The sequence below is a fragment of the Erithacus rubecula genome (assembly GCF_903797595.1).
Source record: "Erithacus rubecula genome assembly, contig: SUPER_Z_unloc_4, whole genome shotgun sequence".
Lineage (NCBI taxonomy): Eukaryota > Metazoa > Chordata > Aves > Passeriformes > Muscicapidae > Erithacus > Erithacus rubecula.
The window spans coordinates 354,908-376,062 of record NW_027635670.1 but is presented as its reverse complement, the minus strand read 5'-3'; the positions used below and the strand labels follow the sequence as shown (position 1 = coordinate 376,062).

General features: G+C 36.0%; 2 protein-coding genes across 4 annotated transcripts in view; both read right to left on the bottom strand.

The window, feature by feature from the left end:
* Positions 1-2,168: 2,168 nt before the first annotated feature.
* On the bottom strand, positions 2,169-6,551 carry LOC306814935 (uncharacterized protein C9orf40 homolog). 3 transcript variants are annotated; one of them, XM_079331467.1, is made up of 2 exons: positions 6,189-6,551; positions 2,169-3,458 (listed from the first exon to the last, which is right to left on the bottom strand). In XM_079331467.1, the coding sequence occupies exons 1-2, from the start codon at positions 6,501-6,503 to the stop codon at positions 3,303-3,305; spliced, it is 471 nt and encodes a 156-aa protein (XP_079187593.1). In that variant the 5' UTR covers positions 6,504-6,551; the 3' UTR covers positions 2,169-3,302. The 3 variants fall into 3 exon arrangements, 1 of the variants encoding a protein (XP_079187593.1); XR_013777285.1 differs by lacking the exon at positions 6,189-6,551 and adding an exon at positions 5,863-5,939 and having other exon boundaries at positions 3,321-3,458; XR_013777286.1 differs by lacking the exon at positions 6,189-6,551 and adding an exon at positions 5,093-5,856 and having other exon boundaries at positions 3,323-3,458.
* A 2,760-nt stretch (positions 6,552-9,311) lies between these two features.
* The window catches only part of CARNMT1 (carnosine N-methyltransferase 1), a 28,925-nt gene continuing 17,081 nt past the window's right edge, over positions 9,312-21,155 (bottom strand). The window contains exons 14-18 of the mRNA XM_079331495.1: positions 15,572-15,712; positions 11,554-11,732; positions 10,797-10,910; positions 9,750-9,853; positions 9,312-9,500 (exon numbers count right to left, since the gene is read on the bottom strand). Coding sequence (XP_079187621.1) covers positions 9,399-9,500; positions 9,750-9,853; positions 10,797-10,910; positions 11,554-11,732; positions 15,572-15,712 — 640 coding nt within the window. The 3' untranslated portion in view covers positions 9,312-9,398. The remainder of the gene's footprint in view (positions 9,501-9,749; positions 9,854-10,796; positions 10,911-11,553; positions 11,733-15,571; positions 15,713-21,155) is intronic.

Below are 21,155 nucleotides of genomic sequence, written 5' to 3'. Positions count from 1 at the left end.
CTTCTTCATGAAGGACCCTATATATTTTCCAAGTACCTATACTCAAGCATGCTTTTTTTAATATCCACTAAATTCCTCACCAACAGGAAAAAAAATCAACCAGAAACTGTCAAAACAGTGAGAAAAACCTGTTATGTTTCGTTCATATCCATATTGAAATTACTGTAATGTTGCTATGCTGAAGATGGAGCTAATGCTGAAAATATTCTCATCATTGATCTGCTGGCCAACGATACCTGCACTCACAGGCTGGGTTACTTCATGATCACCTACCTTCCATCACCCCCTTTTTTCTTCCTTTCTACTGATCTACTTACCCAACTTGTGCAGCCTGTCTTTCACAGTAGCTCTTCACTTTTCCTGATCTGGACTGAGCTTTAATGTCCTCTCAGAGGCTTATCTATCTTTAGAGCCATAACATAATGCAGGCTTTCAATGAACACAAATCAGACAACGTAAAACAGGCCCTTGGTTTAGAAATAATGCAAAAAATTTGCTAATGCTGATCATGCCAATTTGCTGTTTCAATCTGCTTTCAAACATATTTAACTCCTACATCTGACTTACTATTATACCTATATCCTTACTGTGTAATTTGCTGATGCAGCACTGGGTGCCATCTAAATGTGGCTACCCCTCACAAGTTCTCAAGCTTGTGACACAGGTTCTTCCTTTTAGAGAGAAGTATTTTAGAGAATACTAAACTCCCATGACCATAGAAAATATAAATTATTATTTTCCCCTGAAATGTAAAACTTTATTAAATGAAAACTGTCAGTCACTATGCAGCTACTGAATTGTCTCAAGATGTGTGATGGCATTTTTTTATCTTAAAAGAGCATTTTCTTCTCACTGAATATTAATGCATATGCAAATTAAAACATCTTAAGCTTACATATAGTTTATATGCAGCTTTTGAATAGAAAGTCTCTAGAAAAATGGAGTCAGAAATTAAGACCAGCAATTTGGTAGTTCAGTGTCACTGGTCATCTGGAGACACCAAACACTGAGAAATGCAATTACTTGTAATATTTTTTGTCAGCTCTAATGCAAAATTTATGTAATCTATCATCTATCTATCTATCATCACTCCCCCTAGCCCAGCATTCTGTATAACCCAGGCTCTCAAGAGCAATTTCAAGTAGTTTTCCAAGGCTTTAAATTTACCTCTATTTGCAAAGAGATGAATGGAAAAACTGAATCAGCTCTGGAAATTCTCTAAAAGTAGCCATAACATTCCAGCCTGTAACAGAGTCCACAACTGGAACTAACCAAGAGGAAAGTGCTTGCCTACAGCACAATTGCAAATGAAGTAAATAAACATACTTACAGCACACTGCAAGCTTAATTTGTATTAAAAAATTTATCTTATTATGGGATAGATTAAACATATATTTGAATGGCAATAATAAAACATCCTCTGTCCCACAAATAGAGTGGAATGACTGATTTTAGTAGTAATATGCAGGCCATTGCTAGGACATATCTACTGCGAGTGAAGCATCAAGCAGATTTTAAATGAACAAACTAGTATCTGTTGCAAAAATACTAGTTAATAAGGCGAAATACTGACTGGATCCTAACAACACTGTATGGTCTGAAATATTATAAAACTCCCAAATATAGGAATGCATGTATTACCTAGGGTCAAAAGCCCCTAGATCATATAACTAATCCAAACACCTCAACAAATTAATAGATACATTTTTTTCACTAATTTATTTTGGTTGTAGTAAACATGAAACAGCAGTTTTATAGCCTTCTTGCCAGAAAAAGTTTGTTTTACAAAAAAAAAAAAAAAAAAACAAAACTTGTCCTAAGACAAGTTGATGTATTTGGACTTACACAAACTGTCTGAGAAAAATACATATTGTCCAAATACGTAACCATACAAAATACAAATACGTAATCATACAAAAGGTAGAAGGATATCCAAAGAGGCACCCTGAAACTGCCTATGTAACTAAGCCACCTCCTTTCTTCAGAACAAGCTAAGTGAATAAGCAACAAATAGATACCTATGCAGAACACATGCCAGAAACTTTCCAAGTGTTTACCAAGAAACCTGAAAAGCTTGCTCTTTTAAGCAAAATGACCTAACAAATCAACAAAGGAGCAGCAATCTTAAGAAATAAAGTCAAGAACTTCACATAGTAATAGTGCCGAAGTTTTCATATACACACAGGAAAAACTTTATTGTCCTTTAGCAAGCACACTATTAGAAAAAAATTAATTTCAAAAGTTGCCTTTTTGCATAATGATTACAGAAAAAATACAATGTTTTCTATCCTTTAAGACAGATCGTATTTGCAAAATCTAACTCCTCCCATACAACTTCAGTCTATTACTAAAGTCTCTCTTATTGTACTTCAATTTGTAAATAAATTGCAAATCACAAACATTAAGTTCGTATTTCACAGCAAAAGAACGCTATTTGAATGAACTTCCGCAAGATTCACAGTCTCTGCAAAAACTACACCTCATTCGATAAAGTTTCAAAGAGCGTGTGGTCATTTTATATTGCACTAACTTTGAAATATTTACCCAGACGTATCATTCAGGTGCTAACTGGTTCAGAGCAATGTCACAAAGACTAAGAATAGCAGTAACTTTAAAACAAACAAAAAACATTAAATACTGGGCGCCCACTGCTGTGCACAATGTGAAAAAGAGAAGGTGAAAACACTTTTTCAAAATGAGAGTGTGAAACCTTCCAGAAGAAAGCAGCAACCTTCAGCAGAAAGTAGCCCCTTTTCCTACCCCTCCTCTGCCACACTTGATTTTTGGTTTGCATAGGAAAGGGAATGTTTGGTCCAGTTTTGACGGACTCTTAGTTTTTGGTTTAGCTATTATACAGAAAAAATACACATTGGACATCACTAGTTTGTGTTTTTTATGATAAATTCACATTACATATTTCACTTTCAGGTACCACACATTTTTTTGTTAAGGACAAAATGATTTTGCATTTCCTATTGACATGTAACGTATCCCCATTTATTTTAATTGCTTCCCAAAGTTCTACTTTTCTGTATTTTTCTTTTAGTCTGCCTCTGCGTTTTCAAGTATTCTTGTTAGACACTGTTGGCTCCTCCTTACTGCACACCTCCAGACAGCTTACTGTTAAGTACCCAATACCATTTATCCCATCCACTAAGGCAACTCAGATTTGCTTTTAAAGACTGCCACAACAGTTTCTCCAAGACAGCAAAAGCATATGTATCATTCACCCAAGGAACAAAACCCGAATCTCAACTGAAACCAAAATCCTGGGAACAGATGCACAGCTATGAAACAACTGATCAGGTTTCCATTTCAGTCTCTGTGGTATCAGTCCTTGCAGCAGTTTTAGTGCCTGATGAAGTCTCTTCATCTAGGTTCTGAATATCAGACAAATCAATAGCAGGCAGTGGTGCTCTCCAGTACAGGAATGAGTTATATTGACAGAATTCTTCTTGCTTTGAAAAGAGACAAATAAAAAAAAAAGTTAACAAAACATTGATGTGCATATCAGCAGCAGAAAATTATAAAAAGAAACTTTTAGTACAGGAAAATGAAACTAGAAAGAGCCACTCAGCTATTACATATTAACAATTATTTTAATGTTGATTCTTAACTAGATCATTATTTACTTCTGCTTTTTTAGTGTTCTTTTAATATTCATATTTAATATTATACGTAGCACCTTCCGTAATTTCATAAATTTCAACTTACAATTTTCCCACAGGAAAAAAGGTGTAAAGCTTCTGCAATTATTGGATTTTACATACAAAACCAGCTCACTGCTTTTTCTTCTCCTAACAGTACACAATTTTCATTCACATTAAGAAACTGGTATCCAAAAGAATGTATTTACCTACTTAACTGCAACTCATAGGGATGATACATACAGGATAAATAAAGCGTTTCAGTGTTTAAACCACATTCTGTTTCTTCTTTTCTGTATCCAAATTTTGTATTCAAGAGAGGAAAGCTTAAGAATCACAGAATATTCTGAGCTGGAAGGGACCCACAAGGACCAGCAAGTGCAGCTTTTTAAATGAATGCCCCTATGGGGAGCAAACCCACAACCTTGGCATTATAGCAACAATACTCCAACCTATCTAAATAGCATTTCAAAAAACCTTGGAGAAACACATCCTCATCTACTAATTTATTATGGCATGACAGTTTTAATAAAAATAAAAAAATGTATTTTAATAAAATAAAAATACACTGCCTGTTTATAAACATATCCCAGTTTTCAACAGTGGCTAAGCTGTACTTGTTTCTATGGAGATGATACACCTAGGAAGAGGAATGACAGAAGTCATTCTTTAGGTCACCAGCATGTATTTTCTTATGGTATATAAAAACAGTGAATGCTGACACAAACCTAAAACAATGCATTTCCATATTATATTAGGTTTGCATTTTTCCTAACCTACAATTTGAATTTTTAAATATTTTACTTCCTTGTCTCAGATGCTGAACAGGAGCATTTTTAACAAACAAACTGGTATAATTGTTTTGGTATTTCTCAGATCAAAGTAGGCAACACATAGTAAGTTCAGGGATAGAAAAGCCCAATTTCTATTGACTAAATTGCGTAATATTTAAGGAGTTAGTTTTCTGACTCTAGTTTCAAAAGTATATGTAGAAATAAAATTAGAACAATCTTTCTTCTCTGACCAACTGTAATATAATGTTTTAAACGTTAAGAAAAACACTGCAAAATTAATAAATACACAAGCCATAAGCAGCAAATAATAATACCAACCCTGAGATTGTATTTTCAGAAAGGTGTAAAAAATCATCATTGGAAAGATCATTATAAAATACTTAAAATACACAGGTAGGACACACAAAAACTGGAAGAAGTATCTCTAGTCTGAGGTGTTAACCAAGTTCTACTTTAAAACAAAAACAGTTTTATACTATACTGTACTGAGAGAAATAACCTGTTAAAAATACACTCCTAGAAAAATATTTTATATAGAGGACTAAACTTCACAGTGTGAAAATTCAAGAGACTTGAGGTCTCCCGACCACTGCTAAAGCTACGAAGTCATGCCAAATAACGCCAAGAGCAAGTAAAAGTCTGGCATTATACCTGTGATGGGAGTCAAACTACTCTGTAGAGGTTTGTTCAAATTGATTAATTACTATGTTTATGAATACACGTGTTCTCTCTTCAAAACCGAAAAAGAAGATTGCATTTAAAATGGTTGTCACAGGACGTATAATTTCTCCTGAATTTCTACCATGCATCATCAATAAAACCCACTAACAAATCAATCAACCAAGAAAACACAAAAAGGCAGACCTTGAAAAAGAAAAGCCACTGTTTTCCTTACAGATGGGTGTTGTACTATGCAAGGCATAGTACAATTCTCAAAACTATAGTCTACGACCGCCGTTCAAATTCCATCTACCTGATCAGACTTTCTGCCACTTCTGAATCTAATTCTGAATCTAATTTTTTGGTCATACAAGATCTAGGCGAGAGGAAAAGTAGTTTACCACGCAAACTTCTATATTTGAAACTCGTGAAATTTGCTCAACATTTGTTTTGGTTGTGTGGTTTTTGTTTTTTTTTTTAATTAAACTTCGCTTTGTATCTACCAAATTTCGTTATCAGAACTATCTGCAGTCAAGGCCACGAAGAAAAACGTATATTGTTCAAAGTTAACCAGAAAAGTCTTTCAACATACCCTAATCATTATTACGCTGATGTTCTTCCTCAGACCAGCACCTCCGCTAAATGTTTTGGTTAAAAGACAGCTCTGACATTGCTATTACACGTTAAAACACGAAGTTTAGGAAGATGATGCTGTAGTGACCCTAACCCTCATCCCCACACAGAGGCGACACCAGAATAACCTCGGCAAGCTTGCACCGCACTGCTGGACGGGGATGAAGCTGAGCATAAGCTCAGGTACAGTGGTCAGGCTGTTTCCATCCATCTCATGGCGCGGTGAAGCTGGTAATGCTTCTCTTGCCCCAAGGATATGGTAAATAAGAGGAGCTTTATGAGGCTGGGCCAGGAGGCGCGGACGGGGCCGCGCGGCACCGAGCGCGCTCGGCGAAAGCCCGCCAGCACCCCCGGCGGACACCCGCGACCTGCAGACACGCTTCAGCCGCTACCGGCACCGCCCCTCGCTTCCCTCCCCGCCTGCGAGCGACCCGGGCCCGTCCCGCTCTCTTACCTCGGCGGCAGCCCGCTCTTTACCCCGGCCGCCCGCCCGTCCCTCCGCCGCCGGCACGTCCTGGGGTGCCGCGGTCCCGCCGCGCCGCCGCTGCCCGCCGCCCGCGTCTCCCGGCGGCGCACGGGGGGCGCCGGGCCCGAGCCGCTTTCCCGGCGGCGCCTCCGCCTCCTCCAGCGGGCGCTTGGGCGCGGCCGGGCCCGCGCAGCCCGGCTCCGCCCGGGGCCGCCGCTCGCCCGCGCGGGGCAGCGCCGGCTCGCGCAGCAGCCGCTTCACGGGCACGTGACACATCAGCGGCTCCGCGCGCCGCTTGGCCATGAGGGGCCGCGCGCCGGCGGGACTCGTGGGCACGGGCGGCGCATGCGCGGCGAGAGCGCGCCGCAGCGCGCATGCGCGCCCCGGCCGCCACGGGGCGGAGCCGAGCGCCGCACTGCCTGACGGGAGGGGCGCGCGGGAAGCGCCCGCACTGCCAAACCCGCGCTCGGCCAAGAAGGATGGAGCCAAACACGCGAGACATCGAGCCTTACTGCAAGCTTTAATATCCAAAAAACCCAGTCCATTACACACACTGAAAACTGTGGGAAGTGCACACAGAGACATGAAACTTCCCATTCTTACCATATTTGCAAACAATTTCAGAATATAACACATTAAAAAAAATACAGGACGTTTTACATTTATCAAACTCCATATAAAGAAGTTCTACGCTGAAGATTATGCAGCATTTTATTTTACACCTGTTACCATGTATAGTTTAATAATGACCTAAAAGAAACAGTCTCAGCTGATAAATACCTTGAGCATTTCCACCTGCATAGAAAACGAAATAAAACAATGATCAAATTCTATAATACACAATTATCCCTGTGCATTACAGTACAAGTGGCAAATTCCAAGAACTCATAAATGGGACTGCAGGTAAAACACTACTAACAGCTCATTCACAAGACTATTTTGCTTCCAACTCTTAATGTGAATGCTGCAATTTAAAAGCAGAATACTGTGGAAAAAAAACCGCATTTTCTACATTAGAAATAAAAGCACATCACTGTATTACACTATACGTAAAAATATTTTCAGAGAACATAAAAAAATGGCACCTGTGACAACATGGAGTGGCAGGGGAAAAAAACACCAGAACACAGGATATTGACACAGGATATTAACATTCAACCATAAATAAAAAGAGTTCCATTGCTTACTTTTGAAAAACAAAACACATTTGAAGTTACACACTGTGTAAGGGGCAGCAGTTGGATAGTATTAAAGACAGATATGCTACTCTGCGTCAACCTGACATTCACCTAACCTCTCTCTTATTTCAAGAAGCTTGAAAATCAAGTAAATTACTAACCATATTCTACCTAAGAGAAGCAGATTGAAAGCAAAAATCACAAATTTTCTCAAAAATTAAATGGTACAATATGGAAATTAATGCATGTGGTTTTTTACTTTTAGCCACATGAAGACTTTTAAAATATTTGTTGAAGAGCAGTTTTAATATTTAAACAGATCTCCCTTGAACAGGGTAGAACTTTGACAGTTCATGCACTTTTAAAATAAGAGAATTCAAAGAAGAGTAGCTTTTAAACCAAACACTTCTGTAGATCAGAAGCCTCTATTCTCAATCAGTATTCTGAGCAGAAAGGGGCACAATACTGAAACATATACAAGATATACAAGCATATGCTCTTACTCAGTGTTGAAATTATTTTTTTTTAACATTTGCTTTCCCTCCTTGCAGTTTTTCAATTTAGGAATAAAGGCACAAGTTTCTGGCCTTGATTACAAAAATCAAAAAGCCAGTAACACATCTATTAAAGAGATGTGATTAGGACATCACCATGAAAGACATGACAAAAAATGATCAGAAACAAACAAGCTACTGACCAGTGTCCTTACATCAATATGAAAAAAAAAAAATTCAGCCCTCATCATAATGGTTTTAGATTTTAAATGTATTTTTGAACATGCCAATGGCATTTTGCCAATTTGCCAATGCCAATGGCAATCCCAATGGCACTTAAGGTAATCAATATATCACAAAAACAAAACACCTAAGATGACACCTCATCTCAGACTACTGACTGTTAATTAAGGTTTTTCTCATGTTCATAACTTCAAAGTGACATGAGATTGTATGTGGCATGACAGCCTCTTGTAGATTAAATATTCACCTAAGACACATCTGTTAAGGAAAATAAAATCACATTAGCAGGAGGAACCAGGAAGTCACACAGGTGAAGTGAAGGGTTTTAAGATACAAGGAAATTGTCTGCCATCTGGCCTGTATATTCTGGCTCAGGGGGAAGTAATTAAGTTATAGGACATATTTACATGTAACTTCACTGCTCTGACAGGTACTTTTATGTCATACTACCTACACATGGCATGGATAACTCAGCTATGTTTACCAACTTTAAAAGTTCTGGCTTAAACAGTAGGAAGATGACTTAAAATCAGTGTTATTTCAAGAAGGCAATGCATCTAACACATTTCAGTTCCAATACTAAGATTAATACAGACCAGTCTTTTCCTGAACTGAGTTTAACATACTGCTTCTCTGTGATAGATTGCCTTTTTTTCACTCGGTACTCAGCTTTCACTAAAAACTTCCTAGAGGTTCTGATTTTTCGATAAAACCTTTAACAGTGGTATAGCCAGAGATCAGAATTTGTGTAATATCATATTATACTTCAGTTCCACAGAAAATGTTTAACAGTTCTGATGACTATTTTGTCTGTCAAAAATAATTTTACCACTTCCCATAATTTAAGTATACATTTACAAATACTGCTCTAAAAGTGATACAGCTAGTACAGTAAGAAACTCCATGCATTCCTAATATCAAGTAGAAAAAAAAAGCACTATAAATCTATGAGAAATGAGGCAGGATTAGCAGAGAATTAGTCTAGTTATGGCAAATATTAAATTTTATTCAATAAAACACTTTTGCTTTTTTAATTCATTCCAAAACACAAGGACAGTGCCTGTGAACATTTAATCTTTTACAAGTGTATTATGAATATGCATGGCATAGTATATGTCTGAATAGCAATAGAGAGCTTAAGAAAATAGACACTATCTATATCCTCTTAGGAACAAGAAGGCACCACTGATTTGAGGTTGTGTCCATACATCACCAGATGATTTTGTTCTCATTTCTAGCTTTCAAACCAACATTATTTTCTCATTAACCTATTCAGACCACTACTATTCTGGTTTTCTCACCACAAACAACACGCATTCATAGTAGTATTTCATCATGGAGAGTTCATTCACAGTGTAAGTTGACAGGACGGATTCTTTCTCCACCTGAAAGCAAAGCAGCAGTTTTAAAGACAACTTCTGTACAGGAACTACACAGGAAAATGCTTTATGGTTTATCAGATTATGAGGCTCACCTATACACTTGAGAAAAGCAGATGATTTGTAACATACATCATACTCCACAAAGTCATTAATATATGCCATTATATTGAATGAAACTTATGGTGGTTTGTACAAAACAGTTTGTCTAATTCATAACAATACTGCTTACTGCAAACTACAGCATCCTCTTACCTCTATATGGAATCCATACTGCAGGATAACATTCTTTATATCCTCATAGCTTAATTCTATGGAAAGTTCATTTCCCAGATTTTCAAAATGGTAAAGGAGAGGACCTAAAGTACAAAGATACAACAGAAATGGCTATCAAAAAGACAAAATATGTGTTCAAAATCGAAAGTATATACTGATAGTACAACAAACACTTATATTCAGATTCACATATTCAAAAATATGAAGGTTCCCTGCCCAGGGCAGGAGGGTTGGAAGTAGATCATATTTAAGATCCCAAGCCAAACCATTCTGTGATTCTATAAATTCTGACAAAAGAATATATTGCTGTAACTTGAATATGATTCTTACAATGAATTTCAGAATCAATGCAAAATGAAAGCTAATTACTTTATGTCTTATTTAACAATTTGCAACCTTTCCTACCACATTTTGTTTTCTGTATCTTAAAATTTCTTCAGCCAACCATCATTGCTGTCTCTACAGCTCAGAATACAGAAATCTGTCTAGGAACTCTACTAGCACTCTGATTGGCTGGGACTGGGAGCGTGACTGATTGACCAGTGAGTCACTAGTTTTTATTATGTATAATGTTTAATGCCTTGTCTAATGTTTAATGTGTCTTGTCTAACATTCTTTCACCACAGAAATATCAAATCGAATCTCCATCCCAAAACTTCTGCTTTGAAGCAGAGAACCAATCACACATTGGGAAAAAAACCAAAACAGCAAGGACGCATTTTAATGTTCTGTTTTCATAGAAAATTAGCAAAAACCAACATAGAATACCATATTTGGTAAAAAAAAAAAAAAAAAAAGTTTGATGCATGAACGCAAAACTTGCTACTGGCAAGATCTAGTTGTCTACTTAAAATCATAGAGTGTTGATTTGATTGTAACTAGCAAACATCTGAACATATTTTGAACACTTCTAAAATTTCCAAGCCCTGTATTTTTCTAGCTGTACAGTTTCCTGCACAGACACAATTACACACTTTCAAGTATACTATCAAAAATAAGTTAAAAAGACTGGCTGGTCACACTTGCCTACATTTATCCATATTCCTCCAGGCTTTAGTATTTTCCATATAGTATCAATATAATCAATAACATTATGTGCTGTATCTATGAAAAAGCAAGTTGCTACGCAGTCCCACGTATCTGCACAAAAAGAACAAAGTACACAGAGATTAGTTTCAGTGCTTTTAACCCTGTAAAAGTTCTTCATTTAACCCTAAATAACAGCAGCTGATGGCTCATAATTTTGTTTGCAAGTAAATAAAGTGTACTTTCACAAAATACTTAGCTTTAAAACGTTTTACTCACTATTTGAGTATCTCTCAAGCTGTTTTTAACTAGTCAATTCAACAAGCAGCAATTTTTGAAGTCTACATTTTAAAGCCTGAGTCTCCCTGTTTTTCTCTAACCAGGTATTCTTGAAATAGCAAAAGTTTTAAGTTCTGTAAATAAAAAACAGGAGAAGTCCTAATTTATGCCAGTCTTGGATGTTCTACTGTTAAATATAGATTTTTCAAAAATTAAGCAGCTGTGGGGAAGGCTCCTGCAAGATCTGTTATACAAGGAAGTGTCCACATTTTCTGTAACTGCAAGAAAAGCTGATTTGGAGTTAGGAATAAACGTATTGACACAGCTGGAGAAATATTACGTGTAAGAGAATCTTGCTATAGATAGTTCTTTATATTTAATACTGGTAGATGCACATTCCTTCTCTTTATAATCTGTCCCAAATATTCTGAAAGTATGTAAAGTTACATGGATAGCCTAGAAGTTTGCATTTACTCACTGCATTCAGAATAGATTTCCTGAAAATCCCCTGCTGTCATAGAGAAATTTGAACCAGAAGGAAGACTGTGAGGATCAACATCTGGGAAATAAATTGGTCGTATCTGATCAGCAGATCTTCTGTTATTGCTAAATTGATGAATCCAGGGATAAAGCTTACATGAATTAATTTGAGAGCATCTGCAAAATATGAAAACCACCAAAATTTGTTTCAACTAATTGCTTATCTATAATCTATATAAATATAAGAGTCAAAGTTCTTGTAACAGCTCCACACATGCCAGAAGACTTTATCTAGCTCACAACACTTTTGACTGCCCATAATAACAAACTGATAAAAAAAGTCATTTTAACGTGAAACAAAATCACTACCACAAAAAGTAATTGCCTTTTTTAGCTTTAGAATTTTCTTTTATGACTTCTTATCTTTTTCTCCAAGTCATTTCTCTGCTGAGAAGGAAACACATATGTTTACTTCGTAAGACTAATAAAACTTTATATTTGCTATATTCCAAAAGATTGAGATCTGCTGGATCATCTCTCTTTCTATTAAAATAACAACAAAAAACCAGAACCAACAAACAAACAATGAAAACCTAGTAACATTATTTCCACTTTTTTTTTTTTTTGAAACGTTTGTTACCATTCTAGACTTTCCTTTACCATAATCACAGGAAATATTGAAGCACTACTGAACAAAAGTATCTTTCAGAGACTAACTGAAATGATGCTTTAAAAATTAAAAATATAATTAAATGCCATTTTGCAAAGCACAGTAATAATAATTTTAAGTTTGAAGTAATTTTAAATTTGTAACACCTGGATCTTTGCCATCATGTTAAGCAAACATGTCTTTGTAAAACAGTTTCTGAATTGACATGACTAATGAAATCAACTCATATTTTCAAAAGTGATAAAACACAGCATATAACAGGAAGGTTTTCCCACCATCCTGTAAAAAAAAAGTTTGTAACTAAAAAACAAAAAAATATTTTCTTCCAAAGACAACGGAGGACATATATGTCCCACAAAATACATATCATCAAGCACTTCACAAACTGCAAGCAATCTACTGGGTTATAGAAAGTGCACCCTTTTGGCTAATGATTAGAATACATTTGTGATAAAGTGTTTGAAATAATATTTTTTACCTTCTCCATGTCATATCTCTATATTATTTTATCAGTTAAAAACTAAAACTGGAGCAGCAGTAATACAGTGTCCAACAACCTTTTTCATATGTATCAGACATATACACTCCCAAAACTAAACAAAAAAGCCCCTTAACTACAGCAAAAGCAGTTTAAAAAAGTATTAGAAGGGAGTTCATGTTCACACAGACTTTGAAACAGTTCCAATGGAAAATAGCAATCTTTTTTCATATACAAGTTTGAAAACCTCCATTTCCAGTTTCAACGATTTTTACTTCAAAACCAAGCACTCCAGTCCTTGGCAATTCCATTCTTACAACAAAAAAAAATGTGTAATATACATTCTATTATAAAAATCTAACATATTTAAGTGTTACACACTTGATTATATTCCATAGGGGTGGGGTATTCACTGTTCAACATTCAGCTGAAAAGACAGTTTTAGAAAAAAAGGTAGGTCACATCTCACTTCTCACCACTGGTATACAGACAAAAATATAACTGTTTTCATCCTAAGGCATTCGTGGACATGCAACAAACAGAAACAGTAGTCTTCTCCAAGTGTCAAGATTTATCTAAAATTATATTCTTTCCAGAAAGTAAAGAAGAAAAACACACCATGTAAGAACTTAATGTATACAAGGGAAAGCAGGATGTCCCATACAAGGACTGAAGCAGCCTTGGAGCCACTATCTTAGCTAGTGTAAGGTCATTTTATTTTCAAATTAGAGTTTCCTCAGAGTAACAAACTCTAAATAATTTCAGACATTTACAGTGACCAGAGTTCCACTGTGACGCACATACCATCCCATACAACTTTATCCACTTTAACCAAAGTTCATGATTTCAGAGATATGGAAGGTATTTTTAAAATGTGTGAAAATAAACAAATACCACTTTGCACACAGAAACATTAAGCCAGTATACCACATCTAGGTGCCTACTGTAGCAATGCTTGACATTCAACGGTACTTTGTCTTCCTATATATAAACCACCATCTGAGAAAGAAGGCAAAGCTATAAGCTGTAAAACTGTAAGCACATATGAATAAAATCCTCATGCTTTTACCAACTAAGAACAAGTATAAAATAAGTTGAGACTATAGTTAAAAACTTACTGCCAGATTCTTTTTTCTGACCACTCTTCTTTAGGTATTATCTTCAGCTTATATTGATCACTGCTGCTTCTTCCAGTTTTAGAAAAGCAAAGAGCATTTCAGAAGGCTAACTGTGAATAGCCACTTCAGACTAAACTGAATCTTCAAGTCCCTAAAACCTTCATAACAGACACATCAAGCCCACAATTGCATCTGGCAGACAGGAATGCTTGGACTTCAACTAAACTGACCACTTATCAGTCATGCTAGGAGTATTCTCTTCCATGCTAAGAACATAACTGATAACTTGTCCAGCAAAGATGATTACAGTAGTTGCACAACACCAATTTGGCTGCCCAGAGTCTCATACTGTTAGGAGATTTAATGTATGCACATCTCTTTGCTAAATAACCTACACGAACAGGAAACACCATGTGAGCATTAAATGCTACAATTACTACCATTAGTAAAACATTAATCTTTAGGATAATTTCCCATATAGTCAAAGACTCTTTATTTAAGGAAGCATATCATCAGAGGGTAGAGGTGGAGCTAACTAACCTCTGTGACAGCTGACCAGTGCTCCAAAAGATGGGAAATGCATGCTTTTGAGCTGCTTTTAAGTTCCAAAGCATGACAGGAATATGGCTTCCTTTCAGTAGCTAAAAGGCATCAGTCAGATCATTTGCAATATGCAATTGCATCACCAAATGAGTCACTTGAGAATAATGCAGGAAACAAAGAGCAAATTAACCTCCAGCAAACATCTACTACTATCACAGGAGCACTACTGCTGTATGCAGATATGCAGCAGGCATCATGCAGTCTTCCCTTTGTTGTTTTTTAATAGCAAGCTGTATGAGATGCAAGAGCATCACAATGTGCTGTGGACAACTAGTCTATAAAACAGTCTCCAAAACAACATGGTGATATAGAAAAAAAGCCAATAGTTCACATATTTTCAGCAAAGGTGTATAATTTCAGACTGATGAATGACTTGTCAAATTCTATCTCTGTGAACCTGACATTAACACCCCACAAAAAAAAAAAAACCCACCCCCCTAAACCTCTTTCGATACTTGTCCATCTGTAGCCTTCCCACTCTCTTTCTTAAAAGAACAGTTGTGTGTGCTGCCTTTTTTTCCTTCTCTAACAATGTCATTTGAAAACATTTAATTCCAATGCAAGAATGGCAGAATACCAAATACAGAAATGTCATTTTAAGTAAAACCTGTAACATGAAATTTACTATATTTAAATTTATTATCTGAGCATAATGGTTGAACTATTAATTCTCAGCCTCTTGCCCAGCACACTTCAGTGACTTTTTCTTGTCAAAACAGTGCCTAAAATTTTAGTATGAAAGGTGACACTTCTTTTTAAACAGGTATCCTCTTAAAAAACACCACTACTAAATATTATGGATGTATTTACTATCCTATATTTAGTAATAGTAAGATAGGTGTCCATTTTACAGAAACAGATGTGAAATAAATCATGAAACCTAATCAAAATTTTGCAGATCTGTTGTACTGTTTAGAGATTTTAAATCTCACAACTTGAAAGCCATACTTTCTGTAATTTTAATGATTCAGATACAATAGTTCCTTCTCCATTTATCCCTAAGACTTCTTTCTTAGAGAATTCGAGTATGTGCCTTGCAGTAAGACTTATAAATCTGTTCTTGTATAGATGTATATATTCAGACTTCTCTCATTTATAATTTTGCCTCTCTAGGTTTTATTCAACAAGTAAAACATAAGCTATATACCTGTTGAGTACAAAGTTAGAAGAAAAGAGCATAAAGAGGCTCCATTCATTTCCTTGGCAAGCATAACCGAGCATAGCTATTTCCCACGCCAATCTACCTAGCCCAGCACCAGGTACCAGGATATTAACTTTGGAGAAATCCCTGCAACAGAACAAAAATAATAGTTAAGTCTTTATCTGATATTCCTTAACACAACTCAGAGGTTCCAGCCAAACATTTTTCCCATCATATACTTAGATACCATATTATGCTTCTTGTATGGCTTCACTTTTACATGAAAAATGAGCCTGTTCTGATCAGATTGGTTAATTGTACAGTCAAAACAATGCACAGAAATTACTCAAAAGAACATATACAACTCTCATTCAGAATACAGAGCATAACTGCTATACACAGTTTGTTTTTCTTATAAGTTCTACAGTTACTCAGTCAAAAATTTGTTATGTGAATTGAAGAATATTATCATGTATCACAATAAATTTTTCTTTAAGCCCCACTGATAATCAGAAAGCATTCTAGAAATATTTTTTGTTATCTTACAAGAAAAAAAGCCCAAAGCCCCAAGTGTTTTGACATGAGAAATTAAAACATAAGATCTCCACAATTTCATGAACAATTCAGAATGTAAAAACCTTAAAGCAGTGACTGTTTCAGCAATGGTGGGTTCTTCATATGCTGCTCACTGGTTTCCCCGAAGTACTTTAAGTGGTGTATTTCCTAAATCAAAGTACACTACAGCTCTCTAACCATCTACCCATTACTAAGCATCAAGCTGAAGACAACATCTAGCAGTGTGTTCACTGAAATACTTACAAACATCTCTCCCAAGTGCAGCAACTAACAAATAGAACTAAGAATCTCAACATTTGCTCCTCTTTGAATATTCTAACACATTTCCATAACGCAATCGAACCTTCAGTCACAAAACTGAAATCACTCCCATGCCAAACTGAAGACATCTAATCTAAAAAGAAATAATTTTTCAGTTTCCAGTCATAAACAAGACCTCAAGAGTTCATGATTTCACACACAACAGTATGAATATTCATACACCTCTCCACACTGTTTTGCATATCACCTTCAGAGACAAAAAAATACATCTACCAATTTATATGAAAGTACATGAAGGAGGCCATAATCAGCAGTTCCAAAGGATAAAAGGCACCACAACACAAAGCCTTTGACTACTTAAAAATTCAGAATACCAAAGGGTTCAAAAAAGTAAGGATGCTGCACAAGTATGAAGATGAATAAAGGAGTTACATAAATCCTAAAAGCTGTAAATTTCTGAACACTATTACCCAAACCAAAAGGAAATATTCTTTTCTAAAGGCCACACAATCTTACAAAGCAGTTTTAACAGAGCCTTTTGAGTTTTTATTTGATCATTCAGTCAGTGAAGTCTCCAAAATGGAAAATCATTCCATTCACTTCCATTCCATTATAAGTCCAGGCTCTTTTTCTGACTTAACAAGCTGGAAATCAAGACTTGGTTATTACTTAAGAAGCCATAGCTCTCACTGCCTCTCTTCTACAGGGGAAACAAGAAGAAAGCTGCCACAAAGTCCTACTGAAAAAAAAATTAGCTCAGCAGAAAACTACAGGCTCAATATAAATTTTTGAAAGTAGGGAACCAGGAGAAGAAGAAAACATGCGTTCTGGTAAAAGCTAGAAAAGCTTCTGTTTTACAGCTTTTCCTGTTCGTAATGGTACACTGTTATTCCAACTGGATTTTCTAATCAAACCTATTTCTCCATTTCCTTATAATTTCACCTTATTTATGAACTATTTATACTAGCTCTACAAGATTTTAGCACCCCCATGTGGATGCCTCTATAATAAAGGGGATGATAAGGCATAAACCACTTTTAAGATTACAACACATTGATTAGAAGAAAAGCTTTCTTAAAGCAACCTGGTAGCTAATAGATATGCAGGTATATTCCCATTTTGAAATCTGGACCTTTATGCATCCTGAAATAAAATAAAACCTCTAACACTCAGCTGAATATTTTCATTCACAACATCAAGTTTTTATACTTCTAAACTAATTTTCCTAATTCTCTCAGAAAATAGTTTTCTGTTCCCTTTTTCTAGTGCAGACTTAACTACGCTTTTATTTGCAGATTTATTAAGTGATTAAAGTCTGGAAATTTGCTAGCAATTTAATTTCTACCACTACTCTATCAACTATCAGTTGCTGGAGAATGCTTCTGGCCACCAACTTTATTTCAGCAACAGAGCACAGTTAATAAAATACAATATAATCAAACTGCAGTCTACTAACATTGACACTAACCTTCCAAGAGCATGTTTATGAATTTATAGTCTGAGAAATTATGTATGTGGCAAACTTGCTGCATTAACAAGTAACGACTGTTGATAGTGTCCCCTTATCAGACAAAAATTGCCTAATGCCTTTTTCAAGATTTAAAAAGGAACTGTTTGTGACAAACTGTTACAGAATTACATTGAATTTTGAATCCTTATAATAGCTAAAAATCTTCAATTGCACAGAAACTGTTTTTAAATGGCTGTAGTCCTTTAAGAGGCTAGAAAAACAGTTGTTCTGCAGTGGTTATGTAATTACAGCGGTTACAAAGTAAAAGTAATAAATATCTCTCACACTCTCAGATGGGCTTCTGATCAGTGGAAATACTGGCATGGGGACACACTGTGGGACTCCTTTCCTAATGTTTACAAAGTCTGTAAATTTAGATTGTAAACATATCAAATTCCTAGTATCCCATATTTTGTTATTTTACTTCAATCATACTGTTGGTGGCTTTAATAAAGACAAATGCTAAACACTACCATCATTTCAAGAGCAATTCTTCTCTGAACTCGGCAGCTGAGTTTTATATTACTTTCATTTAAAGATGTGCAAAACACTCAGTGATGCAGTAACACTAATAGTATATTTGCTCTTAAATCCAATGTTTAAAGCAAAGTTTAGGCTAAGTAAAAAGACCTGGAAGGATACATGCATTTCATATAAAATCAAATAAAATTCAAATAAAACAGAAATTTCAAGTCCATTGTAAATGTGACTGAGCACATTCAAGAAGTACAGTCAAGCTCAGGCCCAGGATGTATAACCTGTTTTTCATATTAAAAGGAAACTAAGCTCTGTTGATTTCTTTTCGGCCGTTCTGTCAGCATCTTGGAAAATATATTTGATTTTTGGACAGTATGACACAAGTGAATTTCAAGCTATAGTTCATTCCAGAGACCTAGTTTATGAGAAAACTGGAAAAAACACCTAGGTATATTAGTTTTGGCCATGGAATGATGATTAACAAAAAATTATTTCATAGTTTTCTTTTGGACAAGAAGTTGATGATCTTTATATCATTTCACCTAAGCAAGAAGAACAACACTAGAAGTGAAAGGAAACCAAGATGACAGAGAAAAAGAGGAATTAAAAAAAAAAATCGTGAGTATGATTACTTAGATTTACAACTTATACTTCCCTATAAGAATTCTTCAATAAATACACTGATAGAGAAAAAAAAAATGTATCTACATTTTACTCCTACAGCAAGTTCCTTCTAACCCAAGAAATCCAAGACATTTAAATATTACAATGCTCCTGCAAGCTGAAAGACAAATTCCAACACAAATAATGCAAGAAATCTATCAGTTCCTCAGGAAGACCTGATCTCATGAGATTTGCTTAACACTGCTTAGTAGACTCTGCTAACAGATTCTGTATTAAGGTGGCAAGCAGAAAGAGGCAGGAACCGCTTTTGCCATTTATTTTTAGATGATAGCCTAAACAGAACACTAGACCAAAACACATGATAACATATGATAAGTAGCACCTACTTAGTAATTACTCTGATTTACAGCTGTTTTCAACCACTGCTTGTACTACTTCCAGTTCCCAAAGAGCAAGCACATAAAACAATTGACAGCTTTTCCCACTGCTCTCATACCAACTGAACCCATACGTGTCAATCTTGCAAACTGCAATACTACAAGGTGTGCGTGCACAGAGTGAAACATACTTGAGTAGTTTCAAAAATTTAAACTCTGTTTTCACATTACTCTAATGCATGGAATTAGCAATACCAACAAATTATCTTAATTAGAAACTGAATGTACCATTCCATTAAGTATTACAAATTTGATGAGTACCGCAATTCCTTTTACCAAATAAATTGTGACTGGCACTGACAGTTTTAAATTTAAAATATTTACAGTTTTCAACATAAAGTATATTTACAAAAAGCCATTTTCATTACCCAGTGCAGTTTTTCTATAGCACTTTAATTTCTTTCTTTCAGGAAACTTTAGTCTCTGTGCTACAAAAGGAAACTCTAAAGCAATGCAAAGCTACATTCTGAGGTTCACCTACAGGCTGTTTTCTTTCACACATTAGAGTTCATGTTCAGCCCTCTCCCACTATAATTAACAGAGAGAGTAACTGTGGTCAGTTCAGGCCCTGTCAATCCCTTTAAACTGAAACAATTTCTCCACTCCAAAAATCACTGAATCAGAGAATATGCTGAGCTAGAACAGACCTGTGAGGGTAAGACAGTCCAGCTCCTGGCCCTGTGCACAACAGTCCAAGAGTCACGTTGTGTGCCCGAGAGGAATTGTCCAAACACTTCTGGAACTCAGGCAGGATTGGTGCTCTAGCCACCTCCCTGAAGCCCCTGTTCCAGTGCACAACCATCCTCCAGATGAAGACTTTTTCAGACATCTAACCTAAACTTTCCCTGACTCAGCTGCATGTCATTCCCCCAGCTCCTGCCATTGAAGAGTGTTTGTTAAAATTTATTTCAAAAACAGAGATAGATCAGCTAGGAAACCTGCCAGGGAAGTTACCACATGGACAAGGGTAAAGTGGCACTGGCAGTTAAGCTTGATAGTACATGACTGTTTCTTACCTCAAAAAGTACACCTAACCAGGAGAGCCTTCGGTCACCAGGAAAAAGGAGTGACCTGAACATAGCAGCTAACAAGATGTGAACAGAGAAAAGGTTTTACTTATGTGCTACAACAGCTCCACATTGATAATTTAATTTCTTGAAAAATAATAACCATGTGTTTTCCTGCAGATCTACACATCAGATGTATACCTGCAGTATTTAATTAAATTTTTATTTTGTGCAGGGCACTATTAGCACTAGAAAAATTGAAGGAAGTTCACTTGCAGATAAAACATTTTTAAAGGTGTATGTATCTTTAGATAAGTCAGTTCAAGGCTACACTCCATGTTCTCCCATCATAAATGGTCTTTAATAATGAAATTAAACAATGACTAGTAGAAGAGACTTTTCAGATTTGCACAAGAGCATTAGTAACAATTGCTGAGATAGGAAAAACCACCACAAATAATACCCTGCTATATCAAACCTAAGTAGTGGCCTGTTACCTTTGGGCATAAAAATTCTCCAATTTTCCTACTGTAACACTACTAAGTTTAAACTAAAATATACTTTAAGATGACTGGGTTGATCAATTGACAGAACCAAATAAACATGGAATTCTTGTAACACTATAACCTTCTGAGACTTTACCAGTATGCTTCTACCTAAATTATCTAAAACCCCTGCATCATTGACTATTTTGGCAC

Excerpts from the sequence above, each read along its gene's own strand:
- LOC306814935 (XM_079331467.1), bottom strand. The coding sequence starts at position 6,503 with ATGGCCAAGCGGCGCGCGGAGCCGCTGATGTGTCACGTGCCCGTGAAG. Across the intron at positions 3,459-6,188 it reads AAGAGCGGGCTGCCGCCGAG|CAAGAAGAATTCTGTCAATA; the intron begins GTAAGAGAGCGG and ends CTCTTTTCAAAG.